The sequence below is a fragment of the Simochromis diagramma genome, unplaced genomic scaffold, assembly GCF_900408965.1.
Source record: "Simochromis diagramma unplaced genomic scaffold, fSimDia1.1 OVJJ01000123.1, whole genome shotgun sequence".
NCBI classification, from domain to species: domain Eukaryota; kingdom Metazoa; phylum Chordata; class Actinopteri; order Cichliformes; family Cichlidae; genus Simochromis; species Simochromis diagramma.
In genome coordinates, this window is record NW_024386778.1 from 762,962 (window position 1) to 785,121 (window position 22,160).

The window sequence follows — 22,160 nt, forward strand, 5'->3', positions numbered from 1 at the left end:
GTGTGCAGCTCTCGTAGCTTAGCCCAAAAATGAGCAAACATTTGACGACCTCCCATCGCTGTTGTTCTCTCTCAGGACCGTGGTTACTTTGAGGAGTTGATTACCATGCTGGAGGCCGCCCTGGGCCTGGAGCGCGCTCACATGGGGATGTTCACAGAGCTGGCCATTCTCTATTCCAAGTTCAAGCCCCAGAAGATGAGGGAGCATCTGGAGCTCTTCTGGTCAAGAGTTAACATCCCAAAGGTCCTGAGAGCAGCAGAGCAGGCTCACCTGTGGGCCGAACTTGTCTTCCTGTATGACAAATACGAGGAGTACGACAACGCCATCATCACCATGATGAACCACCCGACAGATGCCTGGAAGGAGGGCCAGTTCAAAGACATCATCACCAAGGTACAGTTTAATTGGATATCACAATTACGACTTGTTTGTTTTCTTCCCAACAAGGATGCACAACGTTGACCGTTTGTGTCTCACATTAATGTAGCAGTAAAATCTTGGCTGGTCTGGTACGAGTGAAGCTAATTACAATTTTCCAGCAGTCTGCAAAAAACAGAAGCCAATGCATTTATCTCCTAATGCAGTGTTTTGTTTTAATTAAACAGATTTGCTTTAGAAGCATGAAATCATTTCTTTGCTTCTGTGTGTGCTGTAGGTGGCCAACGTGGAGCTGTATTACAAAGCCATCCAGTTCTATCTGGAGTTCAAACCATTGTTACTGAACGATTTGCTTATAGTGCTTTCCCCCAGACTGGACCACTCACGCGCTGTCAACTTCTTCACCAAGGTACATGTTGTTCCATGTCATAATGATTCAGATGCATCAGGCTGGTTTCCTCTGTGGTTCAAACTGGGCTGAGCACTGAGCGCACTTGTGTGTTAACAGGTGAAACAGCTGCCTCTGGTCAAACCGTACCTACGGTCAGTACAGAACCACAACAACAAATCGGTCAACGAAGCACTTAACAACCTCTTCATCACAGAGGAGGACTATCAGGTGAGTAACTGTGGATTTAGTTCAATGTTCTGTTATTTCAAAAATACCCACCTCACGCTTTCATTTTCTGCGTACTCCTGCTAGGCACTGAGAACATCAATAGATGCCTACGATAACTTTGACAACATCTCACTGGCCCAGCGCTTGGAGAAGCACGAGCTGATTGAGTTCAGGAGAATCGCTGCCTACCTGTTTAAGGGCAACAACCGCTGGAAACAGAGCGTAGAGCTCTGCAAGAAGGACAAGCTTTATAAGGTGCCCCTTCCGTTTGAGTGCTCAGGTTAAGGTAAGCAGGTGTGTTGCACTGTTCCTGACCCTCTGTGTGCTGCCTCTCGCTCTGCAGGATGCCATGCAGTATGCTTCAGAATCCAAAGACACAGAGCTGGCAGAGGAGCTGCTGTCCTGGTTCCTGCAGGAGAACAAGAAGGAGTGTTTTGCCGCCTGCCTGTTCACTTGCTACGATCTGCTACGACCTGATGTGGTGCTGGAGACCTCCTGGAGGCACAACATCATGGACTTTTCTATGCCGTACTTCATTCAGGTCATGAGGGAGTACCTCAGCAAGGTGAGTCGGCTCTTCTCAGGTTTCCTGTTAGATGGTCACTCAAAAGATCTGAGGACACGTTGGCACACGTGGAATCCTCAGTGAAATAAAACTTGCACAATTTTGTCTGATTACTTTGCATCTCCAGCCACCTCTGCCAGTTTGTTTCTTTTAAATGTTCATCTTCTGTGCTGCTCCTCTTCTCTTTCAGGTTGATGCAGTTAAGGAACAGGTGAAAGTTTAAAGCTCTGTGTTTGATCAGCATTCAGTTTAGGAGATTGCAGCCTGGAGTGTGCATGGTTTTAGCTGTAATGCTCTTTGCGCACTCACTCAAAAACTGATCAGTCGGTCAAACTGGTTTTGTAATTGTTGGGCAACTATTCATATAGGCTGTAATACAAAACTTGGTATAGCCGTAGCATGTAAGTATGTAAGTTTTATTATTCAGTATGTTGTTCAGTGGCGTCGACGCAGTGATTTGAAGCATTCCTGTGAAGTTGGGCGCGTCAACAATTATAAAGTGCATTTACCTCCAGCTGTGTAACACTGTTGGGTTTTTGTGTTGCATTCTGATGCTTGGGACTTGATGCATGTGTGTTAACCAAATAAAAGTCTTGCTCATACATACCTGCAGGCTGTTGGTTTGCCCAGCTTCATGCACAAGGCTTTGAATGATAGGAAGCACCTGAAGTAACCTGGCTCCGCCTCTAAATAAGCTGCGTCTTACTGCTGCAGCAGTGTGACACATACAGCATGGGACACTCAGCAGCTTTGTCTCACTGCATTTAATTAAAGGGCTGCTGTTTGTTACACTGCATGGACAAACTGAATGTGCACACGGGGTGTGGAAGTAAACTGCTGAGCAAGCCTTTATTACTGTGTTTTAGAAACAACATGCATCCAGCTGCTGCTGCTTTCCCCTTTGGACCGTAGAAGTCCATTCTGCGTATTGCTGCTAGCAGTTATCTGACTCACTGCTCAGAAAGGTTCCTCTGCTCTCACTTGTATTCATGTATATTGCTGGTTGACAGGAACTGACTTATTTCCTGCCTCAGTGAGGCAGAAGCAGGGAAACACTGGACCATCATATCAACCCTAGTCTCAGCATTTATGCCCAAAAAAGATGTTAAAACAACAACTGCTGTTTTCGACTGCAGAAGCCGTTACTGATCATTCACGTTTCATTAGTAGACTATTAAGAAATAAAGGGAAACTGCTTTTGCTACTAAACGTAACTGAGGATGTCATAAATGGTTGTATTTTTAAAATCATGCAAAATATGGCACTTTATTAACGTTTTTATTGCAGTTGGAAGTTCTCAGTTGCCTCTGTGGGTTCATGTGATCCCACATTGACACGTATCGTTGAGCTCGGGGCTCTGAGGGCTCGCACCATGTGCTGCAAGAGTCCGTTATTGTTAAGAGATCGTGTGTTGACCCCTACTTTTTTTTTTTTTTCCTGACCTTGAACCGTGTAAGTTTCATTTTTAAGGGTTTCAGTGTTTTGCTAAATGTATTCATGTATTCTGTTTGCAGGTAGATAAACTTGAAACCTCAGAGTCTGTAAGGAAAGAGGAGGAGCAGGCAACAGAGACGCAACCCATCGTCTACGGTAACCTCAACGTCCACTTATCGTGATCAGTATCCAGGAGAACGCTTTGCTTTCTCGTCTTTCACTTTGTGGTTCCAGGGTCTTCTGTAGTCACTCAGTTTAATCACTGTGAATTCTTGAAGTCATGAAAGGTCCTGAAAACCTGGCTTTAACTTGTTGTTATACTTCTGATGACATAAAAACAAAACCAGCTTCCAGTCTAAGCTTTTAAATCTGAACGAGGAAACAAAAACAAATGTGCATGTGTGAAATGTTTCCTCTGTGTGTCGGCTCGCAGGAACACCCCAGCTGATGCTGACAGCAGGCCCAAGCGTCCCTGTGGCCCCTCAGCAAGCGTATGGCTACGGCTACCAGGCGCCCGCAGGATACGGTCAACCAGCAGCTCAGCCAGGCTTCGGCTATGGCATGTAAAGACCCCAGCTCCTTATCTCCACTTACAGGGTGGAGCTTCCATCCATCCATCCATCCCCCACAGTCCTTCACCACACCATTACCCTCTCGCTCTGCCTTCAACAGGGAGAGAACAGCAACAAACTCGTCTTCATCTTTCTTTTGTTTTTTAAACCTTTCTTTACCCCCCTTAAACTGCCATGAAGGACTCAGTTTTTTTCTGTTGTCAAACGAAAGGTTTGAATCACAAAGATTTAATTTCCTCACATTCCGTATTGACTACATTAATTTTTCTTATGTTTATTTTATTTGAATGGGAAATGGTTTATGTACAATGGGAGGGTTGGTTTGTGGGAAGAGCTGGTCTTCTCCAAAAAAAAAAAAAGAAAAGAAAACCACACAAACACACAAAGGTCTGTTGTGAAGCATCTGGTTTGCACTCTGTAGTGAGAAGAAATAATGTAGAACCTCTTCCTTTTGATGTGCGTGAGCAGCTGCTTCTTTCAGACTGTAAAATGCATTTAATTATTGTATATTCAGACACATGGCCGCTGCTTCCGTCCCCACAATCCTGAAACACTACGCTGTCCCATTAATGCCCCAAACTCAAACTTCAGGGCTGGTTTGATGAAGAAAATCCCAGAAGAGTATTTTACGTACAATTTACAGGAAAGTTTGGTTCTTTCCAGCAAAGCCTATGCAGAAAAACATTTACTTCCAGATGACATGTCTATGTGCTTTACACACGGCTTTAATGTGGGACGATTCCACCTTAGGAGGGGCTGCAGACCTGTTTGTGCTCGACTAACAACCCCCCCCCCCCCTCCCTTTATGCTGTGGTTTGTTTCTGCAGGAGAGATTTTTCAAACTTTATTCTCCTGTTTGATTAGATTGAATGTTATTAAGTTGAACTCCTCTAAATCAGAAACAATATCACAACACTTGTGGGATTGTGAAGTTTTTTTTTAAGGCTTGTGTGTGTGTATACAGGAAATCAATCATTAACTCTTTGAACTTATATTCTTATCTCAATTACCTTAGATTTAAATTGTGCACTTAAGATACTTGATTGTGCATAATCAGGATCATAATGAATGAAACAGCGGTTTTGTTTTCCACTTAAAAAATAAAATAAAGGCTTCTTGTTTGTCAAGAAAAGTGTGACCGTGTCTTGCATGTGCTGTAACAAACTCTCACAGTTCTGATGGGGGTGATAACAGTGAGAGATAGATAGATATAAAAAAAATATATATATATATTTTTGTCTCCACTACAACAGTAACGATCAGTGATTGCTAAATCTGAAGTCCCAAACTTGATGCAGGTGCAGTACGAAACCTTTGCTGAAGAGAGGAAATGTGTAGGAACACGTTGCGCACGTTACTGGACGACGCTGAATGTTCTTCTGTTTGTTTTGAGACATTTCGTTTTCTGTGGCTGGCTAAGTGCTCGGTTTGTACTGCTATAAATGTTCAATATGCCACCCAGCTGCGAATATATTGTGTCATGTTTTGCCTCTAGGGTGTGCTATAGTAAAATAAAGCTCTATGCAAGTCATTTCAGCTATTATACACTAAAACCGGCACTGCTTAAAAAATACTAAGGGACCACTTAAATTACAAATCAGCTCCCGATTAATAACATTCAATTTGAAATTCTATGCTGTCATCAGATGCACAAATAGCCGATGTTCCACAGGTTTTAATTGGATTCATGTCAGAGGAACACGCTGGCCGCGAGGCCAAGCTTTGTCCATACCAGCAGGATCCCACTGCACCATCTAAAGGTCTGGCAGGCAGTCTGAGAGGTACATGCCTGTCGCTAACAGCAGTCAGGGTACCGCTGGCCAGCAAGTCTGGTCTGTTTGGCCATCCAAGGATAAACCTCTCCAGACCATCAATGACCTTCTGCCAAATGGGTCATGTTGGATATTATTGCTGCTGGCGTAACCATTCACCATGAGATCTCCAGACTTTGTCTGTTACAGGTGCTCAGTGTGAACCTGCAGTCATCTGTAAAGTGGAGGACCTGTTATCAGGTGAACGCCAGATGCACCGGGCTGTGAGGTCATCCCACGCTATGTCAGGATGTCACGCAATGAGTGTGTGTCCAGCAGTTCAGTCAGAAACATGCACAAGTAGGCTGCTGAAGGGGATTTTGTGGAGCTCTGCATTTAACTGACTTTGATGTAGTGCGATGATAAAGAGTCACCTTCATTTTTTTACAGTGTAGAAACATTGCTTATGATTAAAACAATGACGTGAACGTCTTTTCCCAACCCGGAAAACACGAGGTCAAGCAAAGAATCGCGGTGCTCAGACGATATGACTGCACTCACGTTAGACTACCTAATGATGTGGCAGCAGATGTTACTGTGTTTCATAAAAGTGGGCAGCCAGACGCAAAACGTTATCAGGGCTGGAATTTTTAAATACGTAGCACAACAGTGAAACATTGGTTGTATTTACACACATGGCTCTGATCTGTAGCCTTAAACTCAGTTACATGAATGTATCCAGTTGTCTTTATTTGGCACTTTTCTAAACTCATATTTCACAGTGTTTCACACTGAAACGGCTTCATACGAAGCAATTTTAATACAGCAGCGTTACGAACACTAATAGCGTGACATCATCTCCTTTCTAGTCAGCGCATCTTTCTTTACCTTCTAGAGAATTTGACCAGCTCATGACTGACGTGTAGAAAAAAGCTTTTCTCATTTTAAACATGTTAAAAATAAGGTGGTGATTTGCTGAACTGCTGTTCTGTAAAACCTCCACCTCTGCTTTGGAACTGTGGCTTTCAGCAGCAGCACCCCATCAATTAGTTTTATAGTTACACATGTAAAAAATCATTTGAGACCACACAAATTTAAAAAAAAAAAAAAAAAAAAAAATTTTATAGGAAAAAATAAATGCCACTGAGTCTCAGCACAATTGTGATGTTACATTCATTTAAGCTGCTCTGCTGCTTCAGTGCAACATCACAGTATGAGTGCCTACAAATCAATCTTCTCATTAGCAGTACATAATTTGGACAAAGGTTATTAAATCATCATATTTCTGAGCGTCCAGTTGATGTGAAGAACTGCTCCGTGTCACTGAGCTATCACAGTAAAAGTACAAATGTGTCATTACTGAACTAAGCCCTGCAATAAAACTCCTGGTAGCTCAGCTGAAAGCTGGATCTCTAGTAGAGCTTCAAGTCTCCAGTGACACTGTCGATCAGATCGGCCAGGCCCGGGCCGACGCCCAGCACGGTGCGTGAGCCCGGTGCGATCTGTGTCCTTCCTGCATCCTGGATCAAGCTAACGGGAAGTCCCACTTCCTTGGCGCGGCCTAGCAGATCAATCAGGGTGTCCTCGTCAGGCGCCTTCACCACCACTTTGGGCTGGCCACAGTATTCCCACTGTCTGAGCAGCTCAGGGTTCCTGCGTTGGACCTGCTTGTAAGCCGACACAGCAGCATGGGCACACTGGGCAGCAACTTTCCCTTTGCCCATCTTTAGGTCATTCCTGACCACCAGAATCATTTTGAACTCGCCTCCTTCTCCCATCACGCTTGCTTCTCCAGAGCCATTCCCTTTCAACAGACTTTTGGATGTTGCGCCAAAGCGGGCCCCAAGGCGCCAACCAAGAAGGAGCCCACAGCCGAGGCCAGCTGCTACACCCAAGACCAACGGGCCATACGACAAGTCCATACTTTAAACCTGGAAAAATCAGAAACAGGTTAAGTCTATACACACACACACACACACACACACACACACACACAGGAAATACACTGTGTAACTGCTCCAGAGGAGGTCTCTGAATAAATAAGTCTTCCCATCTTAACAAAAAAAATGTCCATATTCAAATTTCCATTTTGCGCTGTAATTCGGGAACTTTGCTTCAAAGAGGTTCGAAGGCGGGTTTTTCTAACTGGTTCGCGTGCTGTTCACGTGCTACACTCGCTGACTTTGAGCCTCCTGGTTACAAACACGTTTGAAAAGCAGGACTTCAGAATGACACGAACACACGCACACGGTAGAAGAAAGGAGGAAACGGCAGGACCACACCGGTCACATTTCATACCTACTGCTCGGCAAGAAGAAGTGTCTTCTGCCTCACTTCCCGTCGCTTGGTGATGACGTCACACAACAGCTGTTTCGTCTTTGTTAGCGATGCTCCGAATTTGCATGAAATGTACCAGCTTTATCCATCGTAATCTCTTTTAAACTATACACTGTACCTATTCAATCTCCTTGTTATATTTCATTTATTACTAATTTTTATTAAAATTATTATTTTAACTACCGTAACCAAACATTTCCCCAGGTATTTCTTATCTAGCCTGAAGTAAACTTGTGCTTTTTCTTTAATCAATAACCGAAAAAATTACGAAAACCAATTAAACAAAAACCAAACTGCGTGCATGTTCTTCAGAAACACATCTGCTGACGTCGTTAAGCCAACAGGAAGCGGTTTCGTTTGCACAGCTTTTGTTTGTTTGTTTTGTTTTTTTTAATTTATTGAGCAATTGAAAATACAAACGCTCAAAGACGATGACAGTGATAACAATACAAATGACAACGAACAGTACAAAAGTACAAGAAATATAGAATTAGAGGAATTATGAATAATAGAAAAAAATACAATTTAAAAACAAAACAGAAAAGATTCACATGGCAGGCATTTAAATTTTGTGTAAAGGAGAGCAATGAAAAAATAAAATAAGATAAGTCAAAATAGCAGGAGACGGGCAATGCCCTGATAAATATTTTTGGCATATTTGCTCTTAGTCTTTTTAAGCAAAGAAAAAAACAACTTTAAATCATTAATAAAACAAAGAAGGCGTCGAGTTCCTCGATTTAGAATAGAATAGAATTCAACTTTATTGTCATTGCACATGCACAGGTACAGGGCAACGAAATGCAGTTTGCATCCATCCAGAAGTGCTTTAGTGATATAGATATATTACAATATATATTAGCAATAATATAGATATGTGAGTATATTACAGAAATGGGTCTATTATGGTATGTTATAATGTACACGGTATGAAGTATGTTGTGAATATTCTATAACTATAAGTATGTACAGGCTGTAGTGAGTACAAGCTATGTACAGGATATGAACAGGATATAAATATGAAAAACTATACAGAATATGAAATAAATAACTTTACAGAATCTGAGATATACAGCTATACAGAAATGGGAACTATGCAAGTTGTAAACAGTTGTAGGATTAAAGATTATCGAATGTACAGAATGATTATTTACACAGAGCTATACAGTAGTGCGGTTAAGATAAGTGAGGGTGTAGATAGTTTCTACAGAGGCTATATAAAGTGCTAGTGGTTGTGAGTGGTGGTTCAGTCCATGTTATTATTGTGTGTTTGAGGGTACAGTTGTCCATTGTGGGTGTGTGTATGTTCAGTCCATGAGTTTAACGTGGGTCAGATGTCAGGAGGCAGAGTTCAGGAGTCTGACAGCTGTGGGGAAGAAGCTGTTCCGGTACCTGGTGGTCTTAGTCCGGAGGCTCCTGTAGCGCCTCCCAGAGGGCAGGAGGGTGAAGAGTCCATGTGATGGGTGACTGGGGTCTTTGATGATTTTCCCAGCCCTTTTCAGGCACCGCTTCCTGTAGATGTCTTTTATGGCAGGAAGTGGTGCTCCGGCGATGCGCTGGGCAGTTTTCACGACCCTCTGCAACGCCTTCCGGTCCGAGGCAGAGCAGCTCCCGTACCAGACTGTTATACAGTTGGTCAGGATGCTCTCGATGGTGCAACGATAGAAGTTCACCAGGATGTCTGAGGACAGGTGGTTCTTCCTCAGACTCCTCAAGAAGAAGAGGCGCTGGTGAGCCTTCTTGACCAGCTTGGAGCAGTTGGTCGTCCAGGTGAGATCCTCGGAGATGTGGACTCCCAGGAACTTGAAGCTGCTCACACGCTCCACAGCCGTCCCCTTAATGTGGATGGGTGGATGTGGGTCAGCATTCCTCCTGTAGTCCACGATGAGCTCCTTGGTCTTCTCGGTGTTAAGCAGCAGGTTGTTTCTGTCGCACCACTCAGCCAGACGATCCACCTCCTCCCTGTAGGCGGCCTCATCGTTGTCACTGATGAGGCCAATCACCGTGGTGTCATCTGCAAACTTAATGATGGTGTTGGAACCATCAGCAGGTCTGCAGTCGTGGGTGAAGAGGGAGTAGAGGAAAGGGCTCATCACACAGCCTTGTGGTACACCGGTGTTCATCGTGATTGTAGATGAGCAGCGGTTATCCAGCCGGACATGTTGGGGGCGGTTGGTCAGGAAGTCCAGTAACCATTTGCAGATGAGGGAACTGATGCCCAGGTCTGTCAGTTTCCTGATGAGTTGTGAGGGGTGGATTGTATTGAATGCTGAACTGAAGTCTATAAACAGCATCTATAAACAGATTTAGCACAATGGATATGATATTTACTCAACAGTATGATGATGTTAATAATGTCTGAGACACCCAAAGCTAGATGATCCATATAAGAAATAATATGACATAGTTCGAATGGTTCAGGATTCAAAGATTCAAAGTGTTTATTGTCACGTGTACAGAAGAAATAGCATTTCTCTGTGCAATGAAATTCTTCCTCTGCTGTCCAAACACAAATGCCAGGTTAGGTTGAAGGAACAAGATAAATAAAGATAAAAATAATGAAAGATAAATAAATAAGTACAAAAATAAGTAAGTGAAGACAAGTGAGGTATGCAGATGTCGATGGATGTACAAAGGAGCTTAATGTGCAGAATGAACTTAGGTGGTGGCAAAAATCCAATTTGTTATGTCATCACCAAAAACATTGTGATAGTTTGCACAGGTCTTTGATTCAATGACGCCACATAAATGAGGGAGGAAGCACACTATGAAACTCACCCATCTGAAGGGTGTGTCACAGATAATACTTTGTAAATATTTGATAATTTATTAAAGACTGAAATCAGCAAATGTTCTCATGTGTTCCTCAGAAATAACGTCTTATTTCAGCTGAACTGAAGCAGCTATAAATGCTTCAGTCTAAAGCCTCGTTAGTTATTAGCCTCGTTAGTTCAAATCAGTGTTGTGAAAGCTAGCATATTAATGGAACAAATACATGACCATATAAATATGGAAGAGTGTCCTAAAATGGTTTGAATGGTGGAGAGTTAGGATGTTATTAAGGAGAGAGGGTCTTCTTCTTTTTATAGTTGCTCCCATTATGGGCCACCATAGTAGATCCTTTGCCTCTATCTCACCCTACCCCTCCAACCGTCTTACACCAACCCTCTGCATGTCCTCCTCTACCTCATCCATGAGCTTTCTCTGTGGTCTTCCTCTTTCTGCCTGCCTGGCAGCTCCATCTTCAACATCCTTTGCATCAAATAAATTTCCTTCCTGTTGTCGCCAAGTGGAATCCAGTGGTTTTCAGTGTTTGGAGTAACACTCGAGGGTCATCTTATTGTTGGGTTTTTTGTTTTCTGTGTTCGCCGTATCATCGTAGGGTCTTTACATTACAATATAAATCGCCTGGAGGAAACAGTTTTGTGATGTGGTGCCATAAAATAAAACTGAATTGAATTGAACACGGGAGCACGGTGGCACGGTGGTTAGCACTGTTGCTGCACAGCAAGAAGGTCCTGAGTTCAATTCCACCATCAGGTCTTTCTGTGTGGAGTTTGCATGTTCTCCCCGTGTCTGCGTGGGTTCCCTCCGGGTACTCCGGCTTCCTCCCACCGTCCAAAGACATGCAGCTTGTGGTTAATTGGATAATCCAAATTGCCATTAGGTGTGAATGTGCGAGTGAATGGTTATCTGTCCCTGTGTGTTGGCCCTGCGACAGACTGACGACCCGTCCGGGGTGTCCAGGGTGTACCCCGCCTCTCGCCCTATGACAGCTGGGATAGGCTCCAGCACCGCGACCCTGAAAAGGAGAAGCGGAAGCGAATGGATGGATGAATTGAAAAGGACCCTGAAAAGGAGAAGCGGAAGCGAATGGATGGATGAATTGAAAAGGACCCTGAAAAGGAGAAGCGGAAGCGAATGGATGGATGAATCGAACTGAAAATCGAACTGATTAACAAAATGAAAGGAAACAAAAAAATTACAGACATTACTCAAAGTATGAAAGTGCCATTTAAAAATCATTCAAACATCATGTAATAGAGAAAACACAGCCGGGGAGCCTCCGTGATCAGGATCTCAGTGCTGCGTGTCTCAACAGGCTCAGGTTCAACATACTTTTACAAAATAAATAAATGAAACCTTCAAAGTCTAAGTTTTCCAATTATTTACTCTTTTACTTAACTTGAAAGCAACGACACAGCGCTGCACGAAGAGAGCCACAGATGAGAGAGCCCCGTTACTGGCTGATGTTAATGCTACTGCGTTAGGTGGCGTGTAGACTCATATGAATTCCAGTTAGTTGTAAACAAACAGGATGGACGCTGTGTGCTGTACAGTCAGATTCCCGCAGGTCGGAGGCGGAGTGACGCAGACAGAGGCCACCAAAACGAGCACACCGAGGAGGAAGCCTCCTAACTTTACTCCCCACACGACCTTGACACAGTTACACCACCAACTAAGCACAAACACATAATACTCAAATCAGCAAAGCACAAGGGACCTGTTTTAGTGTGATGTGCGGTTAAGTACCTCATCTTTGTCTTTTCATTTTGTGCCCAAATGTTGTGATGTTGTATCTTATTTGTGGCATCTGTGCAAAGACAAAGGCACAAAATCAGCAGCTTGTGGCAATACGTGTTATGGTTGCTCAGGAATGTTCAGTGTCTCGTTATGAAATAGTCCCAGTCATGACCCACAGATATGAGATGTTAATTCATTACCGTTAAAATGTGAGTTTTATTGCAAAACTAAGGACTGTAAACCCCTCTGTTTGCAAACAGTCATTAAAGTGGACTCACTCAAACGCAAGGAAGCACTTCCCAAAGAGTGGAAGGCGAGGAAGAGCTAGTGGCGAAGCTGCTTTTAAATACATTTTCCATAAAGATGCTAAACAATGATGCTGTGCTATGTTTACCATAGTTTGTGTTTCTCCTGGACTCCTCTTGGAATCGCAGTGCAGCTCTGTGAAAGTGAAGAACGGACAGATGGGAGAAAAGTCAGTGTAATATAGAAACTGAGATTTGCTCATCAAAGACTGCAGCGTGCTGCGAGTAGTTTCAGTTCATGTCAGTTACTGGTTAAAGGTGTCACTGAGTAACGGAGACTTTTTTAAACCAGCATAAATGATCACGTTGCTTGCAGAGGTTCATTTTCCTGCCTGGTATCCAGCTGCTTCTATAACTCTCGTTGCTCCTTTCTTAGATCCTGCAGACAAAAGATGAAACGTTTGAGCGCAGGCGGCAAACTTTATTCATATTTAAGTCTCTGACAGCAAAAAGACTCGTAGCAGACGTGACATCCGAAAGATGATGAAGCTGTTCATACCTTCAGTGTTTCTTCATCCTTACTATGTAAGACTATCTCCTCCAGTTTGTGGTACAGGACACAGAAAATCTTTGCTACAGCTATCAATGTGCTATTTGGTCAAAGAAGCAATTTGAAACAAAAATTAGCTTCCGTTTATGCATAGCTGACCTCATTTTCTGACCTTTCCCCCTGAGATAATACAGCTGAAAGAGGAGCAGAGCATGACTGTTTCTGATTTAGCTGGAAATTCTTTCAGCTTTTACACGACTCCAGCCGTTAGAGGCAAAATGTGGTGTTAAATCCTTACAACAAGTATACTTGGAGACCCAGATGTCGCCTCAGCAGGCAGATGTTCATTTTTGTGTCTCAGCTGCTGATTCTCTGCCTCCAATCAGGACATGAAATCAACACCAGTGATTTGCTTTTGACATCAATGAAATCTGCGACGTTTAACAGTGGCCAGCTGGTCACAGGGTCGTGAGCAGGCCTGAACTCTAAGGTGAAACAGCGTTTGTCCCGATGTTTTTTGGCTGAAGTCAAAAAAGGACACACTTGTGCATGCCTCTCACCATTTCTCTTATTAATGTTTCGCGCTGAGCCCAAAGCTCCCAGCGCAGGCTTTTTTCATATTCCTGCTTCCAGAGTTTTCTCTTTGTTTCCACCTGTTGCTGTGACCTGGATACACAGTCAATCATCAACGATGTCATCATAGCGGTGCCATAACTTATTTTGAAATGTTCCACAGAGGAGTGACGTGCACAGCGTTATTCCAGTTTGTGAGACTACAGCCCATGAACAGTGTGTATATAAAAGTCCCTTCTTTGCCATTAAGTCTAGTTTAGCTGTTAAGGTTTAATATAACAAGCTCTTTTTTTTTATCTTTGTTATCTTCTCTCCAGGTATCGGCCCGTCCTCCAGCAGAGCTCCTTCTTCTCTCTGTAGTTGCTTACAGCATTGGAAAGTCTTCTCCTGATCGCTTCCACTTCACTACACACTCGCCGGACACGAGCTGTTATACCAACAGGTGCCATATGCTGTCAAACAAGTGCAAATATTTTAGCCCTGTTTTAGCACTCGCATGCTGTCCTGCTTCTCTCCATCACTCCTGAAGAGCTCCTGCATCATCCTGCTGAATCTCCAGGTATCAGCTTTTTTAAACATGCTGGAGGTTTAACAGGTTAAAATGTAGTTTAACAAACAAACATGTCTCTGCTTTCCCACGGAGAGCTAATCAAACCGGTACATCCCACTTTCTAAGTGACATTAACTGCCGCACAGGGAATACAGACAAAACATAATCCTGGGACTTCCCCAATAAGCCCAGTGAGGTTTTTAAACTTCAAGGTAACACTGCCCCCTATTGAACAAAACAGCTAGTTTCTGTTACAAGCAGCTGTACATGATCTGACAGTAATCAGATTACATCCCGTCCACTTGCCCACATCACTGAAATCAGACTGCAAGCTGAGACGTGACAGCGTTGTGTTATGAAGGATTGTGTAACTATAAGCCTTTCATCTAGCTCGTTTGATGAGTACTAAGGAGCACAGTATTACAGGTTGATATTTTGCTTGTATTTCCCATCAGACCTTTTTAAAACAGACAATATTTCATCTCAAAGATTGTGATTTAAACACAAAGACAAATGAAGAACACAAATGTGTTCCATATTAGGAAACAAAGATCGGAGGTCTACGTGTACAAATGAAATGTCCAAATACATTTCTGTGGAAAAACTTTTCATTTGAAACTATTATAATGTTTTTGTGCTTCTTTAAAATATGAACTAAATGACCTCTGACATGAATATAACTGAACTCAGAGCTACCACGTCCAGGCAGAGGCTGTACTTTGTCATTTTAACATCACATGTCGTGCGGTCGGGTGGTAAATGTCACCTGCTCTGGAATCTTCCCATCATTCCGCTTTCTTAACAAGATCCCAGGAGACAGTAAACCCGGACTGTGTTCGAGCCCTCGCAGAAACACCTTCCACCTGTGGGAGAAGAGTGAGCCGCTGGACAACTTCTTTTAACTCTGGCAAATGAGATGAGACAGGAACTCAAACACGCCAGCAGACAGCTGAGGGCTCTACTAATGACCTGAAAACTGCAATGTCCTTAGTTTTGGAGTTGTTTTTTTCTAATTTGACACGATGCCGTTCATGCATCCTCAATGTGAAACCTGCAGAGGACTGAGACGTGTTAGAAGTGCGCTCCAGGAAAGTGATCCACTTATTTATAGAGTCTTAATTAGACTGCCTCTCTGGAGGTTTGACCAGGCAAAAGATGAAATCTCTCCCTCTTTCTGTGTTTGTGTGTCCCCCCCAAGAAACCCAGCATCACTGCTCTATCCCTCACTGGCCCCCTTCATCACCACACCCTGCACTCGAGTTATGATGCAATTCGTGGGGAAGCGTGCTCTTGCCCTACATTGCTACTGGGGCTCCACCGCAGGGTTTGTTTTCTACAAGCTCAGAGCTGATTGCAGACGAGACTCCAGCTGAACGGTGAGTTTCCTCTCTGTGCATCATGCATTTCTATAACAGACTTTGGTGTCATATTTAAGGCCTTTGTTTTTGTTTTGCACTCAGTCCATAACCCGTCTCCAGTGTGCAGCTCTCATTTGTGTCTAACAAAAGTGTGAATCGATTACGCCGTATTGGATTTCGCATCTGGAAGTGTGTGCGCTCTGTCTTGGATTTCTCATTGTCCCTCGCAGTTACTCAACAGGTCTGAGTTGTTTTGGTAGAAGCGATTGCGCAATCAGGCGCTGGAGCAGCGCTGTGCTATGAGCCTCACATAAGCAGAAGTGTCGTTATGAAACTGTTTACTGGGTGCTGGCTGTGACGCACAGTTTGCAGTTTAACTCCTGAACAAAATAGCTGTTCTGCAGAATAAAGCACACATCTGTGGCAGCAAAAGTTCATGTTTTGCACAAACAGACCGGTTTGGCACAGATTTCTATTGTCGGGATTGTTCACAGGATATGATGAATAGCATGGTTCTTGGACAAGGCTCTGTTTTCTCATGTGCAAACGAGCAAATGATTTGTTGCAGCATTGAGTGAGCACATGTGCTGAAGGTTTGAAATCTGCCACTGAGTCTATGTGCAGTTCTTTATGTATAAGAAGAACATCGTTTTTTGGTGTGCAACATCTCAGTAGCACAAAATAGCCTGCCAACTATTTACAGCTGCCAGTGTGAGCCGTTTCAGCGATCAGGAAGCGTGTTTCCAATGAAACATGCTGAACATACGTTTGTGTTCAGGTCCTTGAACCTTCAGCAAGCACTGAGTGGAAGTCTCACAAACTATGTACTCCACATTCATCTGGGATGCATGTGCTGTGCAGTTTTATTTTTGCAGATTTTAAACAGCCAGAGGTGCACAGCTAGGGCACAGAAAGAGGGATTAAGCTCTGACAGTATGTGTGTGTGTCTGCAAGAGGAACTGGCAATTCCAGCAGATGGTGAGCTGCACACCTCAGTGTCAGAGTCCCCATCTTGATGCTCACTGATTCCTGAGAGACACGAGGCTCTGTAGTGACACACTTACATGCTTGCAGGCACGAGCACGGAGGTGCGTGGATCTCCTGTGAACAAACGAAGGGAGGAAGCATGAAGCACAACACCGTCTTACACCGTTAAATCTATTATTTAAACATATTGAAGATTATTGGGAGAAACTTCTCAAAAGTTGTCCGCACAGAAAAATGAACAAGATTTGCATGCGCTCCCAGTATCAGCGCTAATTAAGGTACTTATTAGGTCATGCACAGGCCTGACTGGGTTACTGGCGCTCTGCAGGACGCAGGAGTAGCAAAAACAGCAGCTGTTTACCCCGTGTGCAAGTGTGTATGGAGACATGCTTGAGAGTGGAAAATATTCGGGGGTTCTCCGTGTTATTGAAAGCGACTCTGTGTTTGTTTGGGACCAGTAGCGCTTTCAGATCTGGCGAGCAGATCAGCATGCGCGACGCTGCGCTCAAGGCCCGTCTCTTGTCTCAGCAGGACGCCTTCCAGATGAATGAGATGGCAAAGTGTGGGGCCGAAGGTGAACTGCTTCAGAGGCGACTGGGTGTAAAGGAGCAGCAAAATGGGGAGCTGGGAGGTAAAGTCTAAAAATGCTTAATGATACTATAAGTGAACCAGTATATAAATGGTTTTCCTGCGCGCCCACATTTGTTTGTGTGTGTTCTTGAACGATAGAAGACTCGGGGCTCCCTGCGGATGGCGGGAGACAGACGGACTCGGATGAGCGCGAAGCCCTCGTGTTATGGAAGAAACCTCTGCTCACGCTTCACTACTTCACTCTGGAACTGCTGATCACCCTGAAAGGCTGGACGTGGAGGTGAGAAACAAATGACTGCACTGTCTCTGATCTGTTCCTGCCTGTGGCATCATGAGCGAGTGCTCAGTCAATAAGAGCTTTAACATTAATGATAATGTTAAAACAGGCAACGTGGTAACATTAGACTTTTGGTGAATTAGTAAGATACAATGCACAAACCATTTCAGTATAGCTTCTTTGCATCTGCTCAGCTGTTAATGACGAATAAAAGGAAAAACTTGACACATTTATGTCCTGTGGCTTTCTGTCACTGGGAAATCAGCACATAGATTTGTCCTATTTAAGCAGTAGTTTTTTCAGTATTATTTATAGTGACAGTTGCTGCTTTCATTGCACAAAAAGAGGAAGAGGCAGAACTATGCAGTCCTCACTTACACAAGAAGGATATAAACACCACCAGATCAGATGTACCGTTGATTGTCTCAGTTAACCGTTGTTCTATCTTCAGTCTTCAGCACAGTGCAACAAAAACACCACAGGATCTGTTTACATGTGTATATATTTTCACTTTGCACTCCTCTTCCTTTCTACCAAGAAAGTCTTTCTGCCACACACACTGGCATGATCCCACCAACAAAGCAACAACATCAGCTCAGACTCCGTCAGAATTTGTCTTGACAGCATGTTCCCTGTGGTGGAAAACGTGTCTTTGTACACCTAATAACAAAGAACCCAGAAGAAGGTCAGAGTGTACTCTCAGGGGGGCCTTTGTGGTTAAGCGTGTCAGGACAACGTGTTTATTTTCTAAAACTACAAGAGGATGTGGTGAGCCGCAAGCACCACGAGCAGCGCTGTGACTGAGAGAAGCTGCTACTCCCCAGCACACATGCAAACACATTAGGGCTTTAGTGCACTCGCATGCAGAGAGGTTTATCCTGGATGTTGTTAAAAGCGGTTTGTAATTTACAACATGTGGGAGTCCTCAAGGCAACAGACTGTCCTGTCTTGTGGCTATGCACTTGTTGTTCTTAATATGTAGGTAGCTTGTGAAACAATGCAGGATTAGGATAGGGGAGGGCATGTGGTGAGAAATCATTACGGTCAAATGAATGGAAATTCTGGTTTTAATAAAAACACATTTGCAGTGTTTTTTTCTATTCTTGGATGTGTGTGATTTCAAAGACGGGATATCCTCGATACTGTCATGGCACACACATAAGCCCCACCCACCTACGGTTTAAACTTCAAGGCAAATTAAATCATGCAAAGATACTCTAACACAGCCCAAGAGTAAAACCTGGACTAAATCCTAATCTCATCATTAGATGTCACCAAATTGCAGATCACTGAATTCTGTTTTTTACCAGGTGTACGACAAACGATCACTGTTCGTCTGCAGTAAGCGTAGGCTGTCAGTTCACTGTTTACCTCAACTGTCAGTATGTTTATTTACTGTGAAGGAGGCTTTAAACTTTGTCAAATGAATCCAGTGCCGGTGTCAGTGAACCTTACTTCTGACTGATGTGATCTGGAGTTGAGGTGTTGCAGCTATTCTGAGCTTTTCAGTAAATGCTGCTGTTAGCTTCACGTTAGCTGCTGTTAGTCTCAATTAGCTGCTCTTTGAAGTGGGTGTAACACAGTTGGACTTGGACATTAACTGGCCTAATGTTAGCTTGTGACCAGCTGTTGTTGTTTAGCCAGCTCACTGTCAGAGCCTTGAGTTAAAGAGATGAGGCTGGAGGTGAGTTGGAAAATGAGGGAGAAGAAAAACATAAGAAAAAGAGATGTGAAAATATACATGCACACATGTTAAATGGCTATAAATGTAGCCGGTCTTTAGTAACATACGTAAAACAGCGACATCCATCTCCGACCGCTGTATTGAAGTTGGAGAGGTATGGCTTCCACAAACAGGCAGCTGCCCCTAGGTATTTTTAATGGATTAATTCTGAGTTTATTAGAATGCTTCCAGTTCTATTCTATTCTATTAGCTAACCTCTAATTAGCTACAAGAGCCAGTTTTCCATGTCAGTGCTAATGTGGTGTGCTCCAGCACCTGAAATAAGTGAGTGAAGCCGACAGCACATGGAGGCAACTGTTTGCTCTGACCTTCTCACTGGGGGCTAATTTCATGCTACTCTGACTTTTCCTTTAATCAACCCTAATTATTTGCACCTGGGACCAGCGCGCATGCGCTTCTGTTCACTCCGATATTGTCTCCGTGTCAGTTTGGGCAGTAAATATGTGAAAGAAACGGTTTTAACAAACGCACTGACTGTAATGTGTCAGCTGGCCAACCTTTTCTACAGATGTACACGTCCTGAGTCACTGGGCAAACAAACAAGGTTAGCTTAGCATCAACCATAAATCTGATGATAGCATAGTTAGCTTCTGTCGTTTTGTTTTTTCATAAAACGTTTGATTCTAACATTCAAAATAAACACGTGAGCATTATCTTTTTACGGTGAGTGTACGTGAACGTCTGTACAATAACTTATTTTTCAAAGTCTATAAATGTCTTTGCTACTGTCGCGAGAGTTTGTGCTTTGGATTCATTCTGCTCTGTATAAAGTTGCTCGAATACTTTCTCCCCTCCACACATGCAGTGTTGCCAACCCCTCAGTAATGAAAATCGCTATTGGTTGTCCTAAAAGTCGCTAGAAGTCGCCAAATGACGTCATCGCCTAATTTGCATAATTGGTCATGCTAATGTAATTGTAACCTACGCTGTTTTAGAGCGAAATAACATCGTGGAAGAGACAAAGTGAGTAAAAACCGTCCTAAATGCAGTTAGAATTTATTTAGAACTACAAATTAAATTTCTTTTAGCAATTATTGTTTTTTTTTAATGTCACAATTCCAACCCTGCTCCTTTAGCCGGGCTTGGACCGGCAAAAGTGACCCGAAACTGGCACTCTGGTGGAGTTACTTTGTGTGTGTGTTTATAAGTAGTTTTAAAGCTTGTGATCCACAAAACAGCATAACAGTAAAAGAAGAACTGGCTGCGTTACAGTCAATGCAGGAGCAGCAGCTTCGCTCATGCGCAATTCATTTGCAGTTTGGACGCACAGGTGTGAACGTCTCCTGCTCTGATAGCAGCGGGGGAGGACTATCTTCCGCCCGTGAGCGCTTTGGCACGGGTGAGGTGCCCACAGCAGCACCGCTGCTTGTTGAGAGTAAGAGTGATCCGCGCTTTCACGTCAAAAAGTCGTCATAAATAAGTCTCCAATAACACCAGAAAAAGTCGCCAGATTTGTCGCTAGTCGCTTTTTAGAAAAAAAAGTCGCTAAGGGGGTCTGAAAACCCGCTAAATATAGCGACAAAGTCGCTAAGTTGGCAACGCTGCGCACATGTTAACGAGGTGACAGTAACGGCACTCATGGCCGAGCACGTGCTTTTATAGGCTGCATATTACTCGGATGTGTTCACCATCTGGAAGCACGGCCTCGTATGGGTGAAACCCTGCGGTGATTTGATTAGCTTCCAACAGATGTCTCTCTTGTCCAAAGTTGAAATCCTTTCCTTTCACTAACACGTCCTTGTTGACGATCCCTCTGGCGTCAAACTTTCCCTACTAAACATTGTCTTTCTGCTTTGTTTTCCACCAACTTCCGTCTCAAGTTTGTCTACCTTCACTCGCTGCTTCTTCATCCAGGCTCTGGCAGCAGAGACAGACTGTGTTTGGCCTGCTGACCCTGCTGATCCTCCTCTCCATTGCCTATCGTATTGAAGGAGCACATACCCAGGTGACTAAAACTCTGCACATATTGCATTTCTTGGCGTATCCCAAATATTCATATGCAAGGAGGTTATTAACGTAGTTGGTCCTGTGGCAGTCACTTTTTGATGATTATATTTCCTGACCTTTAGCCCACCGCAGCACTGAATGCAACATGTATATTTGCTGCAGGGTTGTCCTGCCCGTGCATCCACATCAGCTGTAGAGTGCCTGAAATCTGTGGTTTCATCTGACAGTAGTATGTTGTTGTCTGACAGCTGATATTTGCATAAACGTGCTTGGTTGTATCTGCCAGTTTCTTATAAATATGCTTCTAAATGTCCAAATGCAGCATGCCGTGCTGTACAATCCCCCAGAGACTGTTCACATTTTTGCTGTTTTTAACGCCCCCTGGAATACGGGGGAAGAAAATCAGCGTTATTTACAGTCATGGAGTTGTGTAATCACTTCTCAGTAACTACACGTAACAATCTCCCTTGGCTGGCACTGCGCTTCCCCGAATCCTGCCAGTAAAGCCAGAGAGCGTATGTGCTGTTGTTGTGTTCCTGGGTTTCCTGGGAAATGGAGTCACTGGTCAGAGCCCCCACCCCACCTTCTCCCCCCTTCCCGTAATCTACACACTCCATGCTTCCCCCTGAAAACAACCTGCCCGGGCTTCCAGGAGGCGGTGTAAACAGCAGCAATAGATGGAGTGATAGTGGGGGATGAACAGAGAAGGAGAGATCTTGGCTTTCTTCTGTTTGCTTGTTGTGTAAGAGCTGGCTGCCACCAGGAAAGAATAATGGTGCTCTGTGCTGAACACTCCTACCCTACAGCTCTGTCCTTTAAACTCAACAACCTCAGGTTTCTCCCTCACTCTCCTTCCTCTCCCTCTTTCTTTCTCCCAACCTTTAGAGGACCCTCTGTTTCACACACTCTCACCTCCTCTCACTCTGTCCCTTCCTTGCTCACACTGTGCACACCCCCTCCCTCCCCTTCCCCTTTTCTTGTTTTCTTCACACTCTGTGCATGTGTCTCTGCCATGTGGTTGACCGTCCCTCTCTCTGGCCTCTGCAGTATGTGTGCTACATGGAGAAGAAGACGCTGTGGTGTGCCTACTGGGTCGGTCTGGGCATCCTCTCCTCTGTGGGTCTTGGCACTGGCTTGCACACTTTCCTCCTTTATCTGGTA

The 22,160-nt window shown here is 43.9% G+C and overlaps 4 protein-coding genes and 1 long non-coding RNA gene across 11 annotated transcripts in view; 2 read left to right on the plus strand and 3 right to left on the minus strand.

The window, feature by feature from the left end:
* Window positions 1-4,695, plus strand: part of cltca (clathrin, heavy chain a (Hc)) — a 34,502-nt gene extending 29,807 nt beyond the window's left edge. For both annotated transcript variants that reach the window (XM_040012998.1, XM_040013007.1), the window contains 7 exons: window positions 76-393; window positions 656-787; window positions 887-997; window positions 1,082-1,252; window positions 1,341-1,562; window positions 3,077-3,152; window positions 3,430-4,695. In XM_040012998.1, the coding sequence (XP_039868932.1) occupies window positions 76-393; window positions 656-787; window positions 887-997; window positions 1,082-1,252; window positions 1,341-1,562; window positions 3,077-3,152; window positions 3,430-3,563 (1,164 nt within the window). In that variant the 3' untranslated portion in view covers window positions 3,564-4,695. The remainder of the gene's footprint in view (window positions 1-75; window positions 394-655; window positions 788-886; window positions 998-1,081; window positions 1,253-1,340; window positions 1,563-3,076; window positions 3,153-3,429) is intronic.
* Window positions 1-22,160, minus strand: part of LOC120720571 — a 914,567-nt gene that overhangs the window by 61,364 nt on the left and 831,043 nt on the right. The window lies entirely within an intron of this gene.
* LOC120722325 (vacuole membrane protein 1-like) overlaps window positions 1-22,160 on the plus strand; it is a 62,821-nt gene that overhangs the window by 142 nt on the left and 40,519 nt on the right. The window contains exons 2-6 of one of the 2 annotated variants that reach the window (XM_040013296.1): window positions 214-221; window positions 16,911-17,071; window positions 17,170-17,311; window positions 20,907-20,997; window positions 22,047-22,157. In XM_040013296.1, the coding sequence (XP_039869230.1) occupies window positions 16,930-17,071; window positions 17,170-17,311; window positions 20,907-20,997; window positions 22,047-22,157 (486 nt within the window). In that variant the 5' untranslated portion in view covers window positions 214-221; window positions 16,911-16,929. Of the gene's footprint in view, window positions 1-213; window positions 222-15,357; window positions 15,472-16,910; window positions 17,072-17,169; window positions 17,312-20,906; window positions 20,998-22,046; window positions 22,158-22,160 lie in introns of those variants that run through there. The other variant, XM_040013304.1, reaches the window with a different exon arrangement.
* On the minus strand, window positions 5,777-7,754 carry ptrh2 (peptidyl-tRNA hydrolase 2). Of its 2 annotated transcripts, none has more exons than XM_040013384.1 (2): window positions 7,618-7,754; window positions 5,777-7,250 (listed from the first exon to the last, which is right to left on the minus strand). In XM_040013384.1, the coding sequence occupies exon 2, from the start codon at window positions 7,239-7,241 to the stop codon at window positions 6,732-6,734; it is 510 nt and encodes a 169-aa protein (XP_039869318.1). In that variant the 5' UTR covers window positions 7,242-7,250; window positions 7,618-7,754; the 3' UTR covers window positions 5,777-6,731. The 2 variants fall into 2 exon arrangements, with proteins under 2 accessions (XP_039869318.1, XP_039869321.1); XM_040013387.1 differs by having other exon boundaries at window positions 7,622-7,743.
* LOC120722397 lies at window positions 11,555-15,289 on the minus strand. Of its 4 annotated transcripts, none has more exons than XR_005693424.1 (4): window positions 15,065-15,172; window positions 12,572-14,958; window positions 12,187-12,247; window positions 11,555-12,112 (listed from the first exon to the last, which is right to left on the minus strand). It is a non-coding gene; the product is annotated as an uncharacterized LOC120722397 (long non-coding RNA). The 4 variants fall into 4 exon arrangements; XR_005693433.1 differs by having other exon boundaries at window positions 11,556-12,112; window positions 12,572-13,997; window positions 14,862-15,289; XR_005693428.1 differs by having other exon boundaries at window positions 11,556-12,112; window positions 12,572-12,861; window positions 12,982-15,285.

What these genes read in the sequence shown, in the direction of transcription:
- ptrh2 (XM_040013384.1), bottom strand. Translation starts at nt 7,241, where the DNA reads ATGGACTTGTCGTATGGCCCGTTGGTCTTGGGTGTAGCAGCTGGCCTC.